General features: G+C 42.0%; 1 protein-coding gene across 1 annotated transcript in view; it reads right to left on the reverse strand.

The window, feature by feature from the left end:
* Positions 1-768: 768 nt before the first annotated feature.
* The window catches only part of LHFPL1 (LHFPL tetraspan subfamily member 1), a 40,823-nt gene continuing 23,972 nt past the window's right edge, over positions 769-17,619 (reverse strand). Inside the window, exon 3 of the mRNA XM_068534012.1 lies at positions 769-950. Coding sequence (XP_068390113.1) covers positions 769-950 — 182 coding nt within the window. The remainder of the gene's footprint in view (positions 951-17,619) is intronic.

The following is a 17,619-nucleotide window of genomic DNA, read 5'->3' on the forward strand; positions in this document are numbered from 1 at the left end:
AGGAAGGGGTCTTAGACTATATGCAAGCATCCTTGATTAGTGTTTTCCTCATTGGGACTCACCCTCCCCATAAGCTTGCTCACAACCGGCAAGGAAGAAAAACAGGAAAAAAGAGGACAAGTCAAGGTATAGTCCTGAGAAAGTCACAAAAATTGGGGCAGTGGCACTCCATAGATGTTTGGAGATGGCAATAAGTATCAGGGATGACCAAAGGAATGGAGAGGTAGGAGCCATCCCTGTCCATCTCATGGCCCCTTCATGCACAAGTGTTTTTACCCAAACTTTAAGCTTTGGGGTAAGTGATAGGAGCTGTAGAACTCTGAAGAGCTGCTTGACTGTGCAGTTACCTTTCAACTGAGGATCTTTCTTATTATTTTGTACGAAGGAGCACTTTGGGAGTCGGGGGCTAGTGGGCACTCACCAGCTAGGTAAACATTTGAGAGAATTATTGTTCTTTTTTTTGGCCACACCGTAGGATCTTAGTTCCCCGACCAGGCATCGAACCTGCGCCCCCTGCATTGGAAGCACGAAGTCTTAACCACTGGACCGCCAGGGAAGTCTGAGAATTATTGTTCTTGATGAATTTTGTAAATAGCCACTGACCCACTGGTTTAAGGGAAACCAAAAATGAATGACTGGGGAGTTAAAAAGCATGCAAACACTGGGTTACACTACTGGCAAGTGGGTAGGAACTGGCCTAGTCTTAGTACCTCTTTTCAAGGCTCCCTTCCCTCCTCTTTCCCACCCTCTCCAATCTTCTGCTAAAGCTCAAGGTTTGAGGCAGTGGTCAAGCTCCATGGCATAAGAATTGGTGTTCCTCATGATGCTCTCCACCAACATGACAGGCTTGGGGTGTCTTCCAGCAAAGCAAGAGAGCCAGGTGCAGATCAACATGGTTGCAGCTGCGCCACCTCCAGCACAGTAATACGCCCAGCCAAGCCGACAGGTACCTGTGGAAACAGGGACAGAGACGTGAGGGTTAGAGTGTCTTCTCATACATTCTCTTTGAGATGTTAGGGTTAAAGTGAGAGTAGGAAACAGTGAATGCGACTGGGCTTACTCTTTCCTCCCTTGCTGATGGCTGGTATTGGCTTTAGCAAGAGGTTATAAAATTTTATTCTGTTACAGTAGGAACCTGGGGGTGGTGTTGGTGGTGGCAGTGGTGGTGATGCTAATGACATGATGACAAGAACGACTTGATCAAGTGTCAAGAACTATGCTAAGCTCTTTAGACATATATTTCATTGATCATTACAGTAACTCTATGAGTTAGCTACTCTTATTATCCCTGTTTTATACAAGATGAGGCAACCAAGGCACAGGTTAAGTTAATTGTGAAAAATCACACACAAAGTGGTAGAGTCGGGATATAAACCCTGGCTCATCTTGACTCTGAAGCTCCACAGTTTTAACCACACTGATATATTACAGTTCATGGACTGTTTTCAAAGAACTATATCCTGTATCATCAGGAAATTTGCAGGCAAAATCAAATCCCTTGCTCCGGACCACGTGTCTCTATCCTAACCTAATTTTTCAACATCCAGGGAGGAAATATGCATTGGAATCAAGGCCAAGCTTCTAAGGGGTAGTTTCAGTTTGAAGGATAATGGGAAAAGTCACCTGCTCAAAAATATCCACCCCACAACTTATCATTCATTCTACCAGAGGTAGATTCTTTCCTTTGAAGTGTTTGAGTTTTTTCAGAGATCCGTCAGGAAAGGTCAATGCCCAAAGAAAGAGAGCTATTATATTACAAGGGATCAGAATAATAAATAACCGCTAAAATCAAGTGCTTAAGCAAATAGGACTCCAGAAATTGGAGTAGATGTCCAGTGATACAAAATTGCAGAGGAATTCTGAGGGAAAAAAGGTGGGCAGTGACTTTCACCTACCTCACTGTCTTGCAGAAAGTGAGTCCTGCCTATAGTCAGTCAGGTGGGGATGTCAAGACTGATCTTCATGACAATTTACTTCTTTTATTAAAGTATAGTTGATTTACAAGATTATATTAGTTTCAGGTGTACAACATAGTGACTCAGTATTTTTACAGAGTATACTGCATTAAAAGGTATTATAAGATAATGGCTATAATCCCCTGTGCTATAGAATATATCCTTGTTGCTTCTCTATTTTATACACAGTAGTGTGTAGCTCTTAATCCCATACCCCTGTCTTGTTTCTCCCCCCTTTCCTCTCCCCACTGGTAACAAAGTTGGTATTCCATATCTGTGAGTCTGTTTCTGTTTTGCCATGTACGTTCATTTCTATTAATTTTTTAGATTCCACATATAAGTGATACCATACAGTATGTGTCTTTCTCTGTCTGACAAACCACTAAGCATAATATTCTCTAGGTCCATCCATGTATCTGCAAATGGCAGAATTTCATTCTTTTTTATGATGGAGTAATATTCCACTGTACGTGTATGTATGTATGTATGTATATATATACCACATCTTCTTAATCCATTTATCTGTTGATGGACATTTGGGTTTCTTCCATATGTTGTCTATTGTAAATAGTGCTGCTATGAACATTGGGGTGCACGTATCTTTTTGAACTAGTGTTTTTGTTTTTTCCTGATATATACCCAGGAGTGGAATTGCTGGGTCATATAGTAGTTTTTTGAGGACTCTCCAAACTGTTTTCCATAATGTCTAAAGCAATTTATATTCCCACCAACAGAGTACAAGTGTTCCCTTTTCTCTATATCCTCACCAACATTTGTTATTTGTAGACTTTTTGATGATAGCCATTCTGACAGGTGTGAGGTGATGTCTCATTGTTTGTTTGACTTGAATTTCTCTGATAATTAGCAATATTGAGTATATTTTCATGTGCCTGTTGGCCATCTGTATGTCTTCTTTGGGAAAATGTCTATTCAGATCTTCTGTACAATTTTGACTGGGTCGTTTCTTTTTACGATATTAAGTTATATGAGCTATTTGTATATTTTGGATATTAACCACTTGTAGGTCATATCATTTGCAAATATTTTCCTCCATTTCATAGGGTGTCTTTTTATTTTGTTGATAGTTTCCTTTGCTGTGCAAAAGCTTTTAAGTTTAATTAGGTCCCATTTGCTTATTTTTGCTTTTATTTCTTTTGCCTTGGGAGACAGATACAAAAAAGACATTGCTACAATTTATGTCAAAGAGTGTTCTGCCTATGTTCTCTCCTAGGAATTTTATGGTTTCAGGTCTTACATTTAGATCTTTAATCCATTTTGAGTTTATTTTTGTATATGGTATGAGGAAATCTTATTGTTTTACATGTAGCAGTCCAGTTTTCCCAGCACCAGTTTTTTTTTTTTTTAACAGTTTACATCTCTTTATTCTCAAAACAGGATCACAAGACATTTGCTATAAGTTACTGGGTAGATTAGTTCTTTTTTTTTTTTTTTTTAACATCTTTATTGGAGTATAATTGCTTTACAATGGTGTGTTAGTTTCTGCTTCAAAACAAAGTGAATCAGTTATACATATACATATATCCCCATATCTCTTCCCTCTTGCGTCTCCCTCCCTCCCACCCTCCCTATCCCACCCCTCTAGGTGGTCACAAAGCACCGAGCTGATCTCCCTGTCCTATGCGGCTGCTTCCCACTAGCTATCTATTTACATATGGTACTGTATATATGTCCATGCCACTCTCTCACTTTGTCCCAGCTTACCCTTCCCCCTCCCCGTATCCTCAAGTCCATTCTCTAGTAGGTCTGTGTCTTTATTCCCGTCTTGCCCCTAGGTTCTTCATGACTTTTTTTTTCCCTTAGATTCCATATATATGTGTTAGCATACTGTATTTGTTTTTCTCTTTCCGACTTACTTCACTCTGTATGACAGACTCTAGGTCCAACCACCTCACTACAAATAACTCAATTTCGTTTCCTTTTATGGCTGAGTAATATTCCATTGTATATATGTGCCACATCTTCTTTATCCATTCATCTGTTGATGGACACTTAGGTTGCTTCCATGTCCTGGTTATTGTAAATAGAGCCCAGCACCACTTATTAAAGAGACTGTTGTATATTCTTGCCTCCTTTGTCATGAATTAATTGACCATAAGTGTGTGGGTTTATTTCTGGGCCCTCTATTCTCTTCCATTGATCTATGTGTCTGTTTTTGTGCCAGTACCATGCTGTTTGATTATTGTAGCTTTATAGTATAGTCTGAAATCTGGGAGGGTTATACCTCCAGGTTTGTTCTTTTTTCTCAAGATTGCTTTGGCAATTTGGAGTCTTTTGTAGTTCCATATGAATTTTAGGATTATGTGTTCTAGCTCAGTGAAAAATATCATGGGTATTTTAATAGGGATTGCATTAAATCTGTAGATTTCTTTCTTTCTGTGGTATGGCCATTTTAGCAATATTAATTCTTCTAATTCAAGAGCATGAAATAGGTTTCCATTTCTTTGTTTCATCTTCAATTTCCTTCATCAATGTTTTATAGCTTTCAGAGTATAGGTCTTTTACCTCTTTGCTTAAGTCTATTCCTAAGTATTTTATTCTTTTTAATGCAATTTTAAAACTGATTTTTTTTACTTTCTTTTTCTGATAGTTCATTAACAATGTATAGAAAAGCAACAGATTTCTGTATATTAATCTCATATCCTACAACTTTATAGAATTCACTTATTAGTTCTAATCGTTTTCTGGTGGAGACTTTAGGGTTATCTCTACGTTGTATCATGTCATCTGTAAGTAGTGACACTTTTACTTCTTTGTTCCAATTTGGATGCTTTTAATTTCTTTTTCTTGTCCGATTGCTGTGGCTAGGACTTCCAATACTATGTTAAATAGAAGCGACAAGAGTGGGCATCCTTGGCTTGTTCCTGAATTTAAAGGAAAGGATTTCAGCTTTTCACTGTTGAGTATGATGTTAGTTGTGAGTTTGCTGTAAATGATCTTTATTATACTGAGATACGTTCACTCTATGCCCACTTTGATGAGAATTTTTATCATGAATGGATATTGAATTTTGTCAAATGTTTTTGCTGCATCTTTTGAGATGATCATGTGGTATTTATCCTTTCTTTTATTAATTCATGTATCACATTGATTGATTTGCAAATATTGAAGCGTTCTTGCATCCCTGGAATAAATCGCACTTGATCACGGTGTATGATACTTTTTATATATTGTTGAATTTGGTTTGCTGATATTTTGTTGAGGATTTTTGCACCTATGTTCATCAAAGATATTGGCCTGTAATTTTCTTTTTTTTAGTATCTTTGTTTGCTTTTGGTATCAGGGTAATGGTGGCCTCATAGAACGAATCTGAGAGTGTTCCCTCCTCTTCAATTTTTTGAATAGTTTGAGAAGGATAGGTATCATCTTTTCTTTATATGTTTGATACAGTAGAATTCCCATGTGAAGCCAACAAGTCCTGGACTTTTGTTTGCAGGAAGTTTTTAAATTACAAATTCAATTTGACTACTAGTGATCAGTCTGTTCAAATTATCTGTTTTTTCTTGATTCAGTCTTGGCAGGTTGTATGTTTCTAGAAATTTTCTTTCTTCTAGGCTAATTTGTTGGCATATAACTATTCATAATATTCTCATTATTTTTTGTATCTCTGTGGTATCAGTTGTTATTTCTCCTCTTTCATTTCTTATTTTGTTTACCTGGGCCTTCTCTCTTTTCTTCTTGGTGAACACATTTTATCAGTTTTGTTTATCTTTTCAAAAAATAGATATTGGTTTCATTGATCTTTTCTATTTTTTAATCTTTATTTAATTACTTCTTCTCTGATCTTTATTATTTCCTTCCTCTGCTGACTTTGGGCTTTTTTTGTTTGTTTGTTCTTTTTCTATTTCCTTTAGGTGGTAGGTTAGGTTGTTTAATTGAGATTTTTCTTTTTTCTTGAGGAAGGCCTTTGTTGCTATAAACTTCCCTCTTAGAACTGCTTTTGCTGCATCTCATAGATTTGGGAGTGTTGGGTTTCCATTTTCATTTGTCTCAAGGTATTTTCTGATTTACTCTTTGATTTCTTCATTGACCCATTTTTTTTCTTTTTTTTTTTTTTCCTGAGCTGTGTGGCATGCGGGATCTTAGTTCCCTGACCACGGATCGAACCTGTGCGCCCTCCATTGGGAGTTCAGTGTCTTAACCACTGGACCACCAGGGAAGTCCTAACCCATTGTTTTTTAGTAGCGTGTTGCTTCATCTCCATGTGTTTGGGCTGGAGATGGAGGGGCTAGAGCTGGAGCCGGCGTGAGGTGGGACTTCTGCTCTGCTCAGTGGCTGTCACCACCCTATCAAGGGTGGGGTCTGATCCCATGTTGCTGGAGCAGAAGCCCTGAAGTTTGAGCCCAAGCTGGCTCTGTTGCCTTTATGTGTGTGTTTTCCCCTCTCCCCAAACTAGGACCCTTGCCCCAGAGATGGGGAGTGCTGAAGCAAAGGGGCCCTGTGCAGGCTCTCTGCTCAAGTCAGCCACAGACAGAGATCCAAGCTGTCTCCGATGCGCTGCCTCTACAGGTGCCTGCAATTGTTTCCTCTCTCTGCTCAGACACAGCCTCAGGTGCAAGTCCCCTTTGTCCCTCATAGCTGCCACCCATACCCTGTTGTGGAGCCACACCACAAGGCAGGCAGGGCCCATGTGAACTCTCAGCGTATACTGGGGGGTGAGCTATAGTGGAATGGCCACCATCAGAGGTCTAGGCTGCTTCTGATGCACTGCTTGAGTAAGCGCCAATGATAGCCACTGCTGTTCCACCGAGGTTCTGCCCTGAGACCTGATCACCTCTGTATCCCATGGTCGAGTCTTCTCCTCGGTTGTGGCTGCCCCAGATCCAGTGCTGCACTATGATGTGGAGCGAGTGGGGCTGGAGTGTTTTCTTGGCTTGGGCTGGGAAGCAGCGGGGCAGTTGTGGGAAACTCAGCAGCCACCAGAGCAGACCTCTCTCTGCCCTGCTTAGGGGGCAAGCAAGCGTGCATACACAAGCACATGCTCCTCAAGAGCAGAGTCCAGGCTTCCCACTAGCCCTCCTGTTAGTCCCTTTGGTTTTCCAACCAGCCAAGGTGGCTTGTCTCCTATGCATAGGACCCCGGGACTGGGGCACACAATCTGTGGCTCTCACCGGTCAATCCTCAAGTTGGGTCTCCATCTTTGCATTCTCCATTTTCCTCTGAGTCCCTTCCCAGGGACGTAGGTCCTGACCCGATTACTTTTCTTCCCTTCCTACCCAATTACATGTGTATCTTTCGTACAGACTTGGTTGTGCACGAGTCCTTCTGCCAGTTTCCAGATGATTTTCGGTGAGAATTTTTCCACATATGGATGCATTTTTGATGTTTGTATGGGGGGAGGTGAGCCTCATGTCCTCTCACTCCACCATCTTGATTGATCTCCCCTCACGACAATTTACTTTTCAGTAACCAATTATTTCTCTTCACATGGTTCCCAGTGAACTTTAATTTTCCTTCTTTTAAATGTCTGGTTGCCATGTTATATAAAGAGTCTAAGATGCCCCCAAGTCAGGCTGCTTTGCTTTTCCATTAGGGCCAGGCTAATTTATCCCAAATTTCCTACCTCAGGAATAATCTTTCTACCACCAAGTCATCACTCATGCTCTCTCTCCTGCCATAAACAGCTTCTTTCCTCTTATTCACCAATTCATATCTTCCTCAGAATACTCTTCAGGACTCAGCACCTCCAGGAAGTCTTCCCTGACTAACCCCAATGGGCTCGAGTCACCTCAACCAAGTAGCCCTCCAGGAATTCATCTATATACCCTTTATGTAGGTGTACTTGTTAGGCAAAATGTTGGAAGGAAGATTTTTATATCTTGTACTTTTCACCTACTCTTTACCCCCTTCCAGATTGTTGGCTCAACAGAGTGAATGTATTTGTTTCTTTCTTGATAATGCTCCCATGCTCTGTCAACACTGGGTGCTCAGTATGATTTAGCCTAACAATACTTCAAAGATGGATACACTTGCATTTTTAACCCTTAACACCCAAACTTATGACTTAAATTTTGAATTAAAATTACAAAATCAGCTATGCTATTTGTTTCTGGAACGTGCTATAAGGCCTATGCACATTCTGTTTCCTTTGCCTAAAATGCTTAGTGCATGTACACATGTACACATACACTTCCCACCACTCTCTTTGCCTAGTGAATGTTCAACCATTCTTCAGAGCTCAACTCGATCATTAATTCCTTAGTGAAGCCTTGCCTGACAACCCTAAGTCAAAGTCCATCAAAAGCCCTCATTAGTACAGTGTACCTTTCCTTCTGTACTTGAATGAATTAATGAATTCCTTATGCTCTCCCATGGCAAGTGTCAAATCTTAGTTCTTCAGAGGAGATGGTACTTTACCAATAGACTTAGGCAGTCATATGATTTCCTGAAGTCCCATAGCCCCACCCAAACTCATGGTGAGAGCAACAACAGTAGCTACTGAAACAATGAAACCTTCAGAGAGAGGGGGTAAATCTGAAAGAGAAGTCTTCTTAAAGAAAGGAATCCAACTATCTACAAAGTAACCTCCACGTGTATAATAATAGTGGAACTCTGGGAAGAGTAAACTGAAAAATAAGATGTTGAAGCAAGCAGCCAATAGATCTGGATCCCCCCTCCAACCTTGTCATACCTCCTTTTAGACACTGACTCACTCACTCAGTAAAAGTAGGAGGTTTTATATAATGCTTTGTGTTTCACAGAGTGAAAATGCTAGAGATGGGCAAACCTTCAACTTTTACCATCCTTGGAAGGAAGGCTACAGGCTGTATTGCACCCACTTCACAGACAAGAACGTGAGGCTCAGTCAAAAGCCCTAGGAACCCTCTCAGAAGCAGAGGTTAGAGGCAGGGATCCAGACCAAGTATCTTTACTTTCAATCTGGTTCTCTGCCCTCTACTGTTTTCCTCATACTCCCAAAAGCCATTTTCCTCTTACAGGACACTTAACCTGTAAGCTCTAAAGAGGGAGCTCCTAAATCCATTTGCAATAGACTCACCTGAGCTTCTCTCCTACCCCTCCAACAAAATTCTCCTGTGCTCACATAGCAGAGTAGACAGGAGCCAGCTCTTGGGGTGGGCCCACTGTTGGGAAGCTTCCTCCTCTCTGGCATGCTCCCAATCTAGTCTAGAGAGGCATCAGAAACCTCATTCTGTTTCTTCAGTTGCCTGTCAGTTCATCCCCCCACTGGAGTAGCAGGGCTTTTTCTATTAGGTACATGCACCCCGGGACCAGGGAAAGACTTGTTTCTGTAAATGAAAGGAATAAATGCATAGCGTGCCATTACTCCAAAGCCCTAAGCAGGAAGAAAGCTGACACAGTGGGCAGCTCCAGAGTGAAGAGCTAGCTAGAAAGGCCTTAATAAACCTTACTGAAGTCAAGTCAGAACCAGGTGTCACTGGGCTAGGAACCAACACCAAAGTGCCCCCTTTGCCACCCCAAGTGCAGAGTTTCCTCTCACAGAGATGCCTATTAGGCCACTGAACAGCATCTAAGCCCAAGGCTGCTGCCACACAGGAAACCAATGAGAAATAGAGGAAATATATCTTCTATCCAGTCCTCTCCCTACAACCCTACCTGTTATCTGCTTGAGGGAGCAGAGACGTTACATGACTAGCATTGCAAAAGGGAAAAAAAAGCAAAGCTTTTAAGAACTACATTTCCAAGTTGAGAGCTGCTGCCATTACTCACGTACTCCACAGAAAGCTTGGACACTGGTCTGATGGCCTACAGAGGAACTCGTGTTTTCTGTGGAAGGAGGCAAATGTAGGGAGTAGTGGCAATGAACTACCACACTTTACCTCCAATCACCTTTTAGTGAAGTCTCATGGACCATCACCAATCCCTAAATTCTATTCCTTGAAGTATAGTTGATCCTTCTATTCATCTGACAAATATTTATCAAGTACCTACTATGTGCCATACATTTGGAATACACCGTCTCATTTGATTCTCACAACAGCCATGATTATTTCCATTCAGAGCTGAGGAAACCGAATCTCAGAAAGGTAAATTACTTTACCAACTTAAAAATGTCAGAGTTGAGATTTGAATGCCAAGACTAAGTCCATGGTCATCCGTTTCAACCATGCCAGGAGAGTGGAGTCAAGGATACAAATTACTATGGTCCAAGTTTTATGAGACAGTATGATACCTTCAACTAATCACTTCACCTTTCTTGGTCTCAATTTCCTTTTCTTAAAGTGAAGGGAATTTTACTGGAGAGATTTCTAAAGGCACCTTTTAATTCAAATTTTCCATTCTACTATGAATGTGATAAATGCTTTAAGCGACATATGAGTAATATAGTCCAGTAACATCCAGGGAAAGAATTATTTGTAGCTTGGAGGATTCAGGCTCAGATAGGGCTTTATAGAGGAAATAGCATTTCAACCAGACTTTAATAGTGGGACGTGGGCATTCTGTGCAGGGGGAGAGGTTGGTGTGAGCAAAGTTATATAAGCGAGAAAGCAGATCACATGTTTCAGAAAAGAAGCTGTAGATGGCAAATAGTAAGCTGAATCTAGACCAGGAAGGACCATGAAATCTGTCATCTTTCCCACAAGGAGTGGAGAACAATGGGAAGTTTCTGATCAGAGAATGATGTGATACAGCAAGGCTTCTCAACCTTGGCACTATTGACATTTTAGGCCAAAAAATTCTTTGTTGTAATGGGGGGTGGGTGGGGAGTGTTGTTTTGTGCATTGTAACACCCTGACCTCCACCTACTAGATGTCTGCAAATTATCCCTCCACCACTGAACTGTGGAAACCAAAAATATTGACAGACATTTCCAAACAGATGTCCCTGGGGGTGGAGGTGTGGGGTCGGGGTGGGGAGTGGATTGCTTTCCATTAAGAACCACTGAGTTGGAGGTACAGTTTGGGAAGATTAACCTAAAAGCTCTGTGTAAAAGGGATTGGAGGCAGTTTTATGCTACAGGCAGGGACCAGTTAACCAGAGGCCAGGGATGCTGTTGACACATCCAACAATACACAAAGCAGCCTCCCACAACAAAAAATGATCTGGCCAAAAATGTTAATATTTTCAAGGTTTATCAACCATCATTTAGGCAAACACCACATGTGTATACTTTGAATTACCTCCAAAACGAATCTTGGTGACTGAAAGATTACCAGAGCAGAATGGGTCCTTCTCCCTCAAGAACAGCTGTGCATGTTTCCTTACTGACCAGGGAAGCTGGCTGAAAGCGGGGCCTGGTCAGCCTTGAGCATTCTAGAGTGCTAGGCCAGGGAAGCTGGAGAAGGTCAAGGAGAGAGATCTCACAAGGTATTGAGAAGGAACTACAAATTCCCTGGGAGTCAAGAGATATATGACATTTCTTTCTTTGAAGAAATCTCTTAACCCTACTGGATCTCAGCTCTCTTGCCCTTAAAATGAGAGAAAATAATTAAGTACCTGTGTAAAGATAGAGCAATAGGACCAGATGAGTTTTTGAGATCCTCTTCAGAAATAGCCAGGCTCACTGCTGCCTTGCCTTTTCGATAGAATGCACTGAATGCAATTCCATGCTAGAATTGTTCAAGGACCTGTGTCCCCAGAAAATACTTCAGTGAGCTGACATCACACCTGGGGACTGTGTCTACATACGTGCATAGGTATCTGTGAAGAGAAAGATTGCGTGGCAGGATAGGGGGAGAGAAAAGGTCCTAACTGCAGATTAGCTTTATGCAAAGCTTTTGGATAAGCCCTGAGATAAGCCTGCTCCTTTTTGTGCTCTTCTGTATCATTTCTAACACCCTATCTGTGAGTCATTCTATTCCAGTGTTGAATTTGCTGTGACAAGATCCCTCACAAAAGTTATTAAATCATCACTCAGCAGTGGGCCTGACATTTAAATCAAGACACGTTGCTTTTATTCCAAGTTGCAAATCAAATTGGCTTGGAGTTTGACTCTATTTCCTTTGATTTAGCATTAAGTTACGTTATTATATCTCTGCTGTTTAGAGGACAAATTATCACTGCCTGCTACTTAAACTGACCCCTTCCCTAGAGCCCCAGTCCTATGTTCTTCAGGGACTTGGTGTCTGGCCAGCTGTCAGTGGTTCATTAGTGGGAAGGGTTAGCCACAAGCCAATGCTTTTTGTGGGGTCCAACATTGGTGTGCGTGTCAGAGTTGGGAATTAGAGTAAGAATGAGTCCAACAGAGAATACTTCTCTGCAGGAGGCATGGTCATAGTTCTAGCTCAGAAGCCATAAATGCCAGAGAAGTAATCTAAAGAAAAGAGTCCTCCTTGGAGGAAGAGGGGGAAGGCATAAAAAGAGAGTGCGCCCATTTTGGAAGAGAGTTTGACTGTTTCTTACAAAACTAAACATATTCATACCATACGATCCAGCAATCATGCTACTTGGCATTTACCCAAATGAGTTGAAAACTTATGCCCACACAAAAACCTGCACACAGATGTTTACAGCAACTTTATCCATCATTGCCAAAACTTGGAAGCAACCAAGATGTCCTTCATTAGGTAAGTGGATACATAAACAGTGGTACATCCAGACAATGGAATATTGTTCAGTGCTGAAATGAGCTCTCAAGCCATGAAAAGACACGGGGGGAACCTTAAATGCATATTACTAAGTGAAAGAAGCCATTCCCAAAAGACTACATACTGTACAACTCCAACCATATGACATTCTGGAAAAGGAAAAACTATGGAGAGAGTGAAAGGATCAGTGGTTGGAGGTGTGTAGGGAGGAATGAATAGGCAGAGCACAGAGGATTGTTAGAGCACTGAAAATACTCTGTATGATAAATACTGTAATGATGGATGCATGTCATTATACATTTGCCCAAACCTATAGAATGTGCAACACCCAGAATGAGCCATAGTGTAAACTATGGACTTTGAGTGATTATGAGGTGTCAGTGTAGCTTCATCAGTTGTACCATTCTGGTGGGGGATGTCGATAATGCGGGAGATTGTGCATATGTGGGGGCAGGGGACATATGGGAAATCTCTGTACTTTCCCCTCAATTTTGCTGTGAACCTTAAACTGTTTTATTAAAGTCTTAATTAAAAAAAAGAGTGAGGTAAGTCTGTCTTTGGGGTTTCTCAAGTCTTCCATTTTAGAGAATCATCTGATGGAATTCTAGGCTCCTGAAAGGTTGGAGGAGGAGACAGAGAAGCAGGGATATAGAAAGAATAATAACAACCACTAACACCTTGAAAACTGACTATGGCTAGATGAAATGTAATGGAATTTTCAGATACATGAAGTTTTGATTTGATGCAAGAGTTGCCAAAAGTCAAGTTCTGAGAGCTAATACTCCAGAAAAAGGCTTACTTGTGACTTGGGATCAGTGGTAAGAAGCCCCAGATATTAGTGTGGTAGGGGAGAGGCTGATAGAGGCAAGCCTTAGGGTAGGGCAAGAAGGAATAAAGCTGTTTTAAGAAGGTAAACAGCTCAAGGGGGTAGAGAGAAGACTGAATTCCTATACAAAGATGAGATACAAATTCTAGGAACTCATGGAGTCAGGATGTTGGGAGGTGGTTGAGGTAGAATGCAGAGAGAACCATATTAGCATCTGTTTTTTTCGTCTAATATACTCCAATAATCAGGGAATTTGAGAGACACTACTCTAGCCTTAGATAGGCAAGATAAGGGAAGGAGTGACTACATGGACAGAGGAGGACCTGCAACGGGAACCAGCATATTGCCCTCAACCTCAGCACCCAGAGCAGAGGGACAGGATAGATACGAGATATGCCGGATGTCTGTCTGGGAGCCACTTGGGGGGCCTTCACAGCCTTCATCATATCAAATCAGGCTGCCTGCACTGGCCCTGAGGGCAAGATACTCAGCTACAGAGAGACACCCAAGGTTCCTTTGGAATTCTACAGAGTAGATCGAGAGGGGAAGGACTAGAGAGAGATCAAAGGAGAGAAAGAGACTAAAGGACGGTCAATGCAGTAGGCGGAAGAGGACGAGAATAAAGGCAGGGGGAGTTTGTTGAGAGAATATTAGAAGACTAGAACACTCGAGAACATGAGGCACACTGAGGAGTGAAGAGATTGAAGAGACTGAGCTCTTCAACAGACCTCTTCCTAATGAGAGTCCTATTTTTTCCAAAGCAGACCCAGCTCAGAAAAACCAGGTGCTGCTCGCATTACTGTGGCACCATCTAAGCTTATGAAACCAGAGCTCCAACCCCCCACCCCTTGCTGTTTGGTGTGCATGGTTGGTGCGGGGGGGCGTGGTGAGGAAGAGGGCAGGTTGCTATTTGCTTATTCAACGTATTTTTTGCCACAGGGACCTGAATTTAGTGCTAAGCAGACAGCAGGGTTTTGGAAGAGGCTGGTGGTCCCAGCTGTTCCGAGAAATCCTGCTGACTTTAAGGTCTACATAGGTGGCAGCACAAAAACATTTTCAATGCAGCCAAGGCCAAGCTAAATGAGCAGAGAACTTCCTCTGCTAGATTCAGTACAGACGGATAATTTGTTAACGATAAAGCAAAGCCAATGAATTCAAAGGTAATTGCCAAATACCCTTCGCTCCACACCCGCCACAGACCCCAGTAAAAAGATAGCCAAGGGCTTCCCTGGTGGCGCAGTGGTTGAGAATCTGCCTGCCAATGCAGGCGACACGGGTTCGAGCCCTGGTCTGGGAAGATCCCACATGCCGCGGAGCAGCTGGGCCCGTGAGCCACGATTACTGAGCCTGCGCGTCTGGAGCCTGTGCTCCGCAACAAGAGAGGCCGCGACAGTGAGAGGCCCGCGCACCGCGATGAAGAGTGGCCCCCGCTCGCCGCAACTGGAGAAAGCCCTCGCACAGAAACGAAGATCCAACACAGCCATAAATAAATAAATAAAAATTAAAAACAAAAAGATAGCCAAAGCCATGAGAATGGGCTCTCTTCTCACTCTCTAGGCTGGATATGAGTGTCAGGAAGAGCCCGGATTGGAGGCCCAGAACCTACTGAAGATTCCAGGAGCCTATCAGTCTCCCTTGTCAGAGAAGAAGGAAACAAACCACAAACCAAACAAACAAACGAAAAACCTCTGAAAACTCCAGTAGTTCAGGCAACCATATTATTGTTAGTAGCCATTATTTGGCTGGCTCAGTCAGGTCTGCCAGGGAGGTAGGACATTGTGAGTTGCCAACTCTGTCTTGGTCAAACCCAATGTTCTAAAGGGTAAGGGCAGACCAGGGCATTTGCTAGAAAGTCAGGGTAGCACTCAGTAAAGTGTCAAATCCTCATGGTGACAGAGATGCCCTGATTTGGTTGATTTTGTTCTCTCTCTTTCACAAACTGCTGCTAAACAAATTGAATCCTTTTACTGAAATCTTCCTCACCACTACTGAGCATTTGTTTCTGACTTATCTTCGTACTTTGCCAGCCTGCCTTTCCTACGTATATCATTTCTTGCATAACTAGCCTGAGGTTTAGCTACTCTGCTCATCTTTTTATTCCACTGGGGGTGAGGGGGAGGAATTATGTCTCAGGCCAATTTAAATTATGCTACTGGGTCTTTCCCAAGATTGACTCCTACTTGCCCCTGAACAAAACCTCCATGTCACTCTGTGTTGTCCTTCTCAGAAGAGCTTTGGGAACTGCCATAGACTAAAAGTCCGCGTTCCCCCCAATTCCTATGTTAAATGCTAATGCCCAGTGTGATAGTATTTGGAGGTGGAGCCTTTGGGAGGTGATTAGGTCATGAGGGCAGAGCCTTAATGAATGGGATTATTTCCCTTATAAAAGAGACCTCAGAGAGCTCCCTTGCCCCCTTCTGCCGTGTGAAGACACAGAGAGAAGATGGCCCTGTATGAAATCAGGAAGCATTTCCTCACCAGACACTGAATCTGGTGACACATTGATCTTGGACTGCCCAGCATCCAGAACTGTGAGAAAAACATTCTGTTGTTTATAAGCTACCCAGTCTTTGGTGTCTCTCCTAGGAGCCCAAACAGACTAAGATGTACTCTCCCCAAAGAGACAGGTTTAAAAAAAAAAAAAAATCTAATCAAGTATTGGACCTCTTTGACTCAGCATGAGCTCTCTAGGATACTTGACCTCTAAAAAACTGGCCCCTCTTCTCTAACGTCTGCTCAATAGACCTCTTCTTGCATCCACTTGAACTTTCTCAGCTAATTAAGTCTGTAACTGGAATAGAAATAGCCAATATTGGTCAAATGCATCTATGTGCCAGGCACTGTGTTAAGCACTTTAAACATGTTGTTCTCAGATGAGTGAACGAGCACCAGAGACAGACGTGGAACAACTAAACAGAGTATTAGTGTGACAAGTGTTATAGCATAGAGTGATATAAGGATACAGATGAGTGGCATCAAATCCAGTTTCAAGGGAGCAGGGAGTTTTCAAGAAAAAGTAAAATGTTAGGTAGGTGAGGAAGGGGAGAAGGGTATTTCTAACAAGGGAAGAACACATGTAAGGTTGCAAAAGTTTGAAGGAACATGGTATTTTCAGGGTGACTGGGCAAGAGAAGCTTGAGTGGTGATGGAAATGATGGCCAGGGTCCCCATAGACCATGCTAAGGAGTCTGGAGTTTATCCTGAAGGCAATGGGGAACCATTGCTAAAAAATGAGAATGACATCAGATTTGCACTTTTGAAATGCCCCTTAGGCCACAGAGCAAGGCAGCAGTGTGCAGTAACTTGAGGAACAGAGAGAGAGAGAGAGAGTCAGGAACTGTTTTCTGTTATCCAGATAACTGATACTAAGGGAAAGAAGACAGATTATAGAGTTCTCATTGTATGCCTTTGCTAGCAGTATTTATTCCTTCTGATGACTGACATCATTATGGTTTGGGATTGATATTATTATGGTTGTATTTGTTAGATGTCCATTGTTTTATATATATATACACATATATATATATGTATGTATATGTATATATATATCGTGTCTCCTCAAATAAACTACAAGCTCCTTGAAGACTGTATTCTTGAATTCTATGAATTATGTACAGTCGTCCATTTAGCATCTTGTATATAGTAAGTGTCCAGAATATGCTTATTGAGTGACTGTTATCTATTTTTGACATACTATTCAAAAACCTAAGAGTGTTAAAAGGCCGGACCTGGCGAGCTAACCTACCTCAGAACTCAGGAATGAATGCACCCTCATTCCAGCCATTGACTTTACCCCGTATCAGCAACATCAGCATTGAACATCAGCTGTTTCTATCCATGCTTCATTGGTCAACAGATGTATTTAGACCATAGAGACTTTCCTGGGACCCAAGTGCCTTGAGCAATAACCAATGCCACAAATAATACAGTATGTGTATAGCACTTTACCATTTTACAAGGTAATTTTTCCATCCATTATTTCATTTAGTCCTTTTTCGTTTATTTTATTCATCTATCAACTCCCAGCCAGAGACAGAAATATTGTTATTAGGAAGCAAATGAGCAGCCCGATGAAGTGTTTGACCAAGGTTCCCACTTAGTCAGAGGGTAGAGACAGGACCAGGCACATGTGTGCTCGGTAAGTCATGTGGTGCAGGGAGAAGGGCCTGGGATGAGGGTTGCAAGGAACTGCGTTTGAAACCATGCCCTGTCATTTATAGACTAAACCTCTAGGCTAGAATGATCAGTACTTCTCAGCTCCTTTTTCTCTCAGCTAAACACTTTGCAACGAGTCCACCAGTTCCCACAAATG

This window comes from Eschrichtius robustus, chromosome X, assembly GCF_028021215.1.
Source record: "Eschrichtius robustus isolate mEscRob2 chromosome X, mEscRob2.pri, whole genome shotgun sequence".
Classification (NCBI taxonomy): domain Eukaryota; kingdom Metazoa; phylum Chordata; class Mammalia; order Artiodactyla; family Eschrichtiidae; genus Eschrichtius; species Eschrichtius robustus.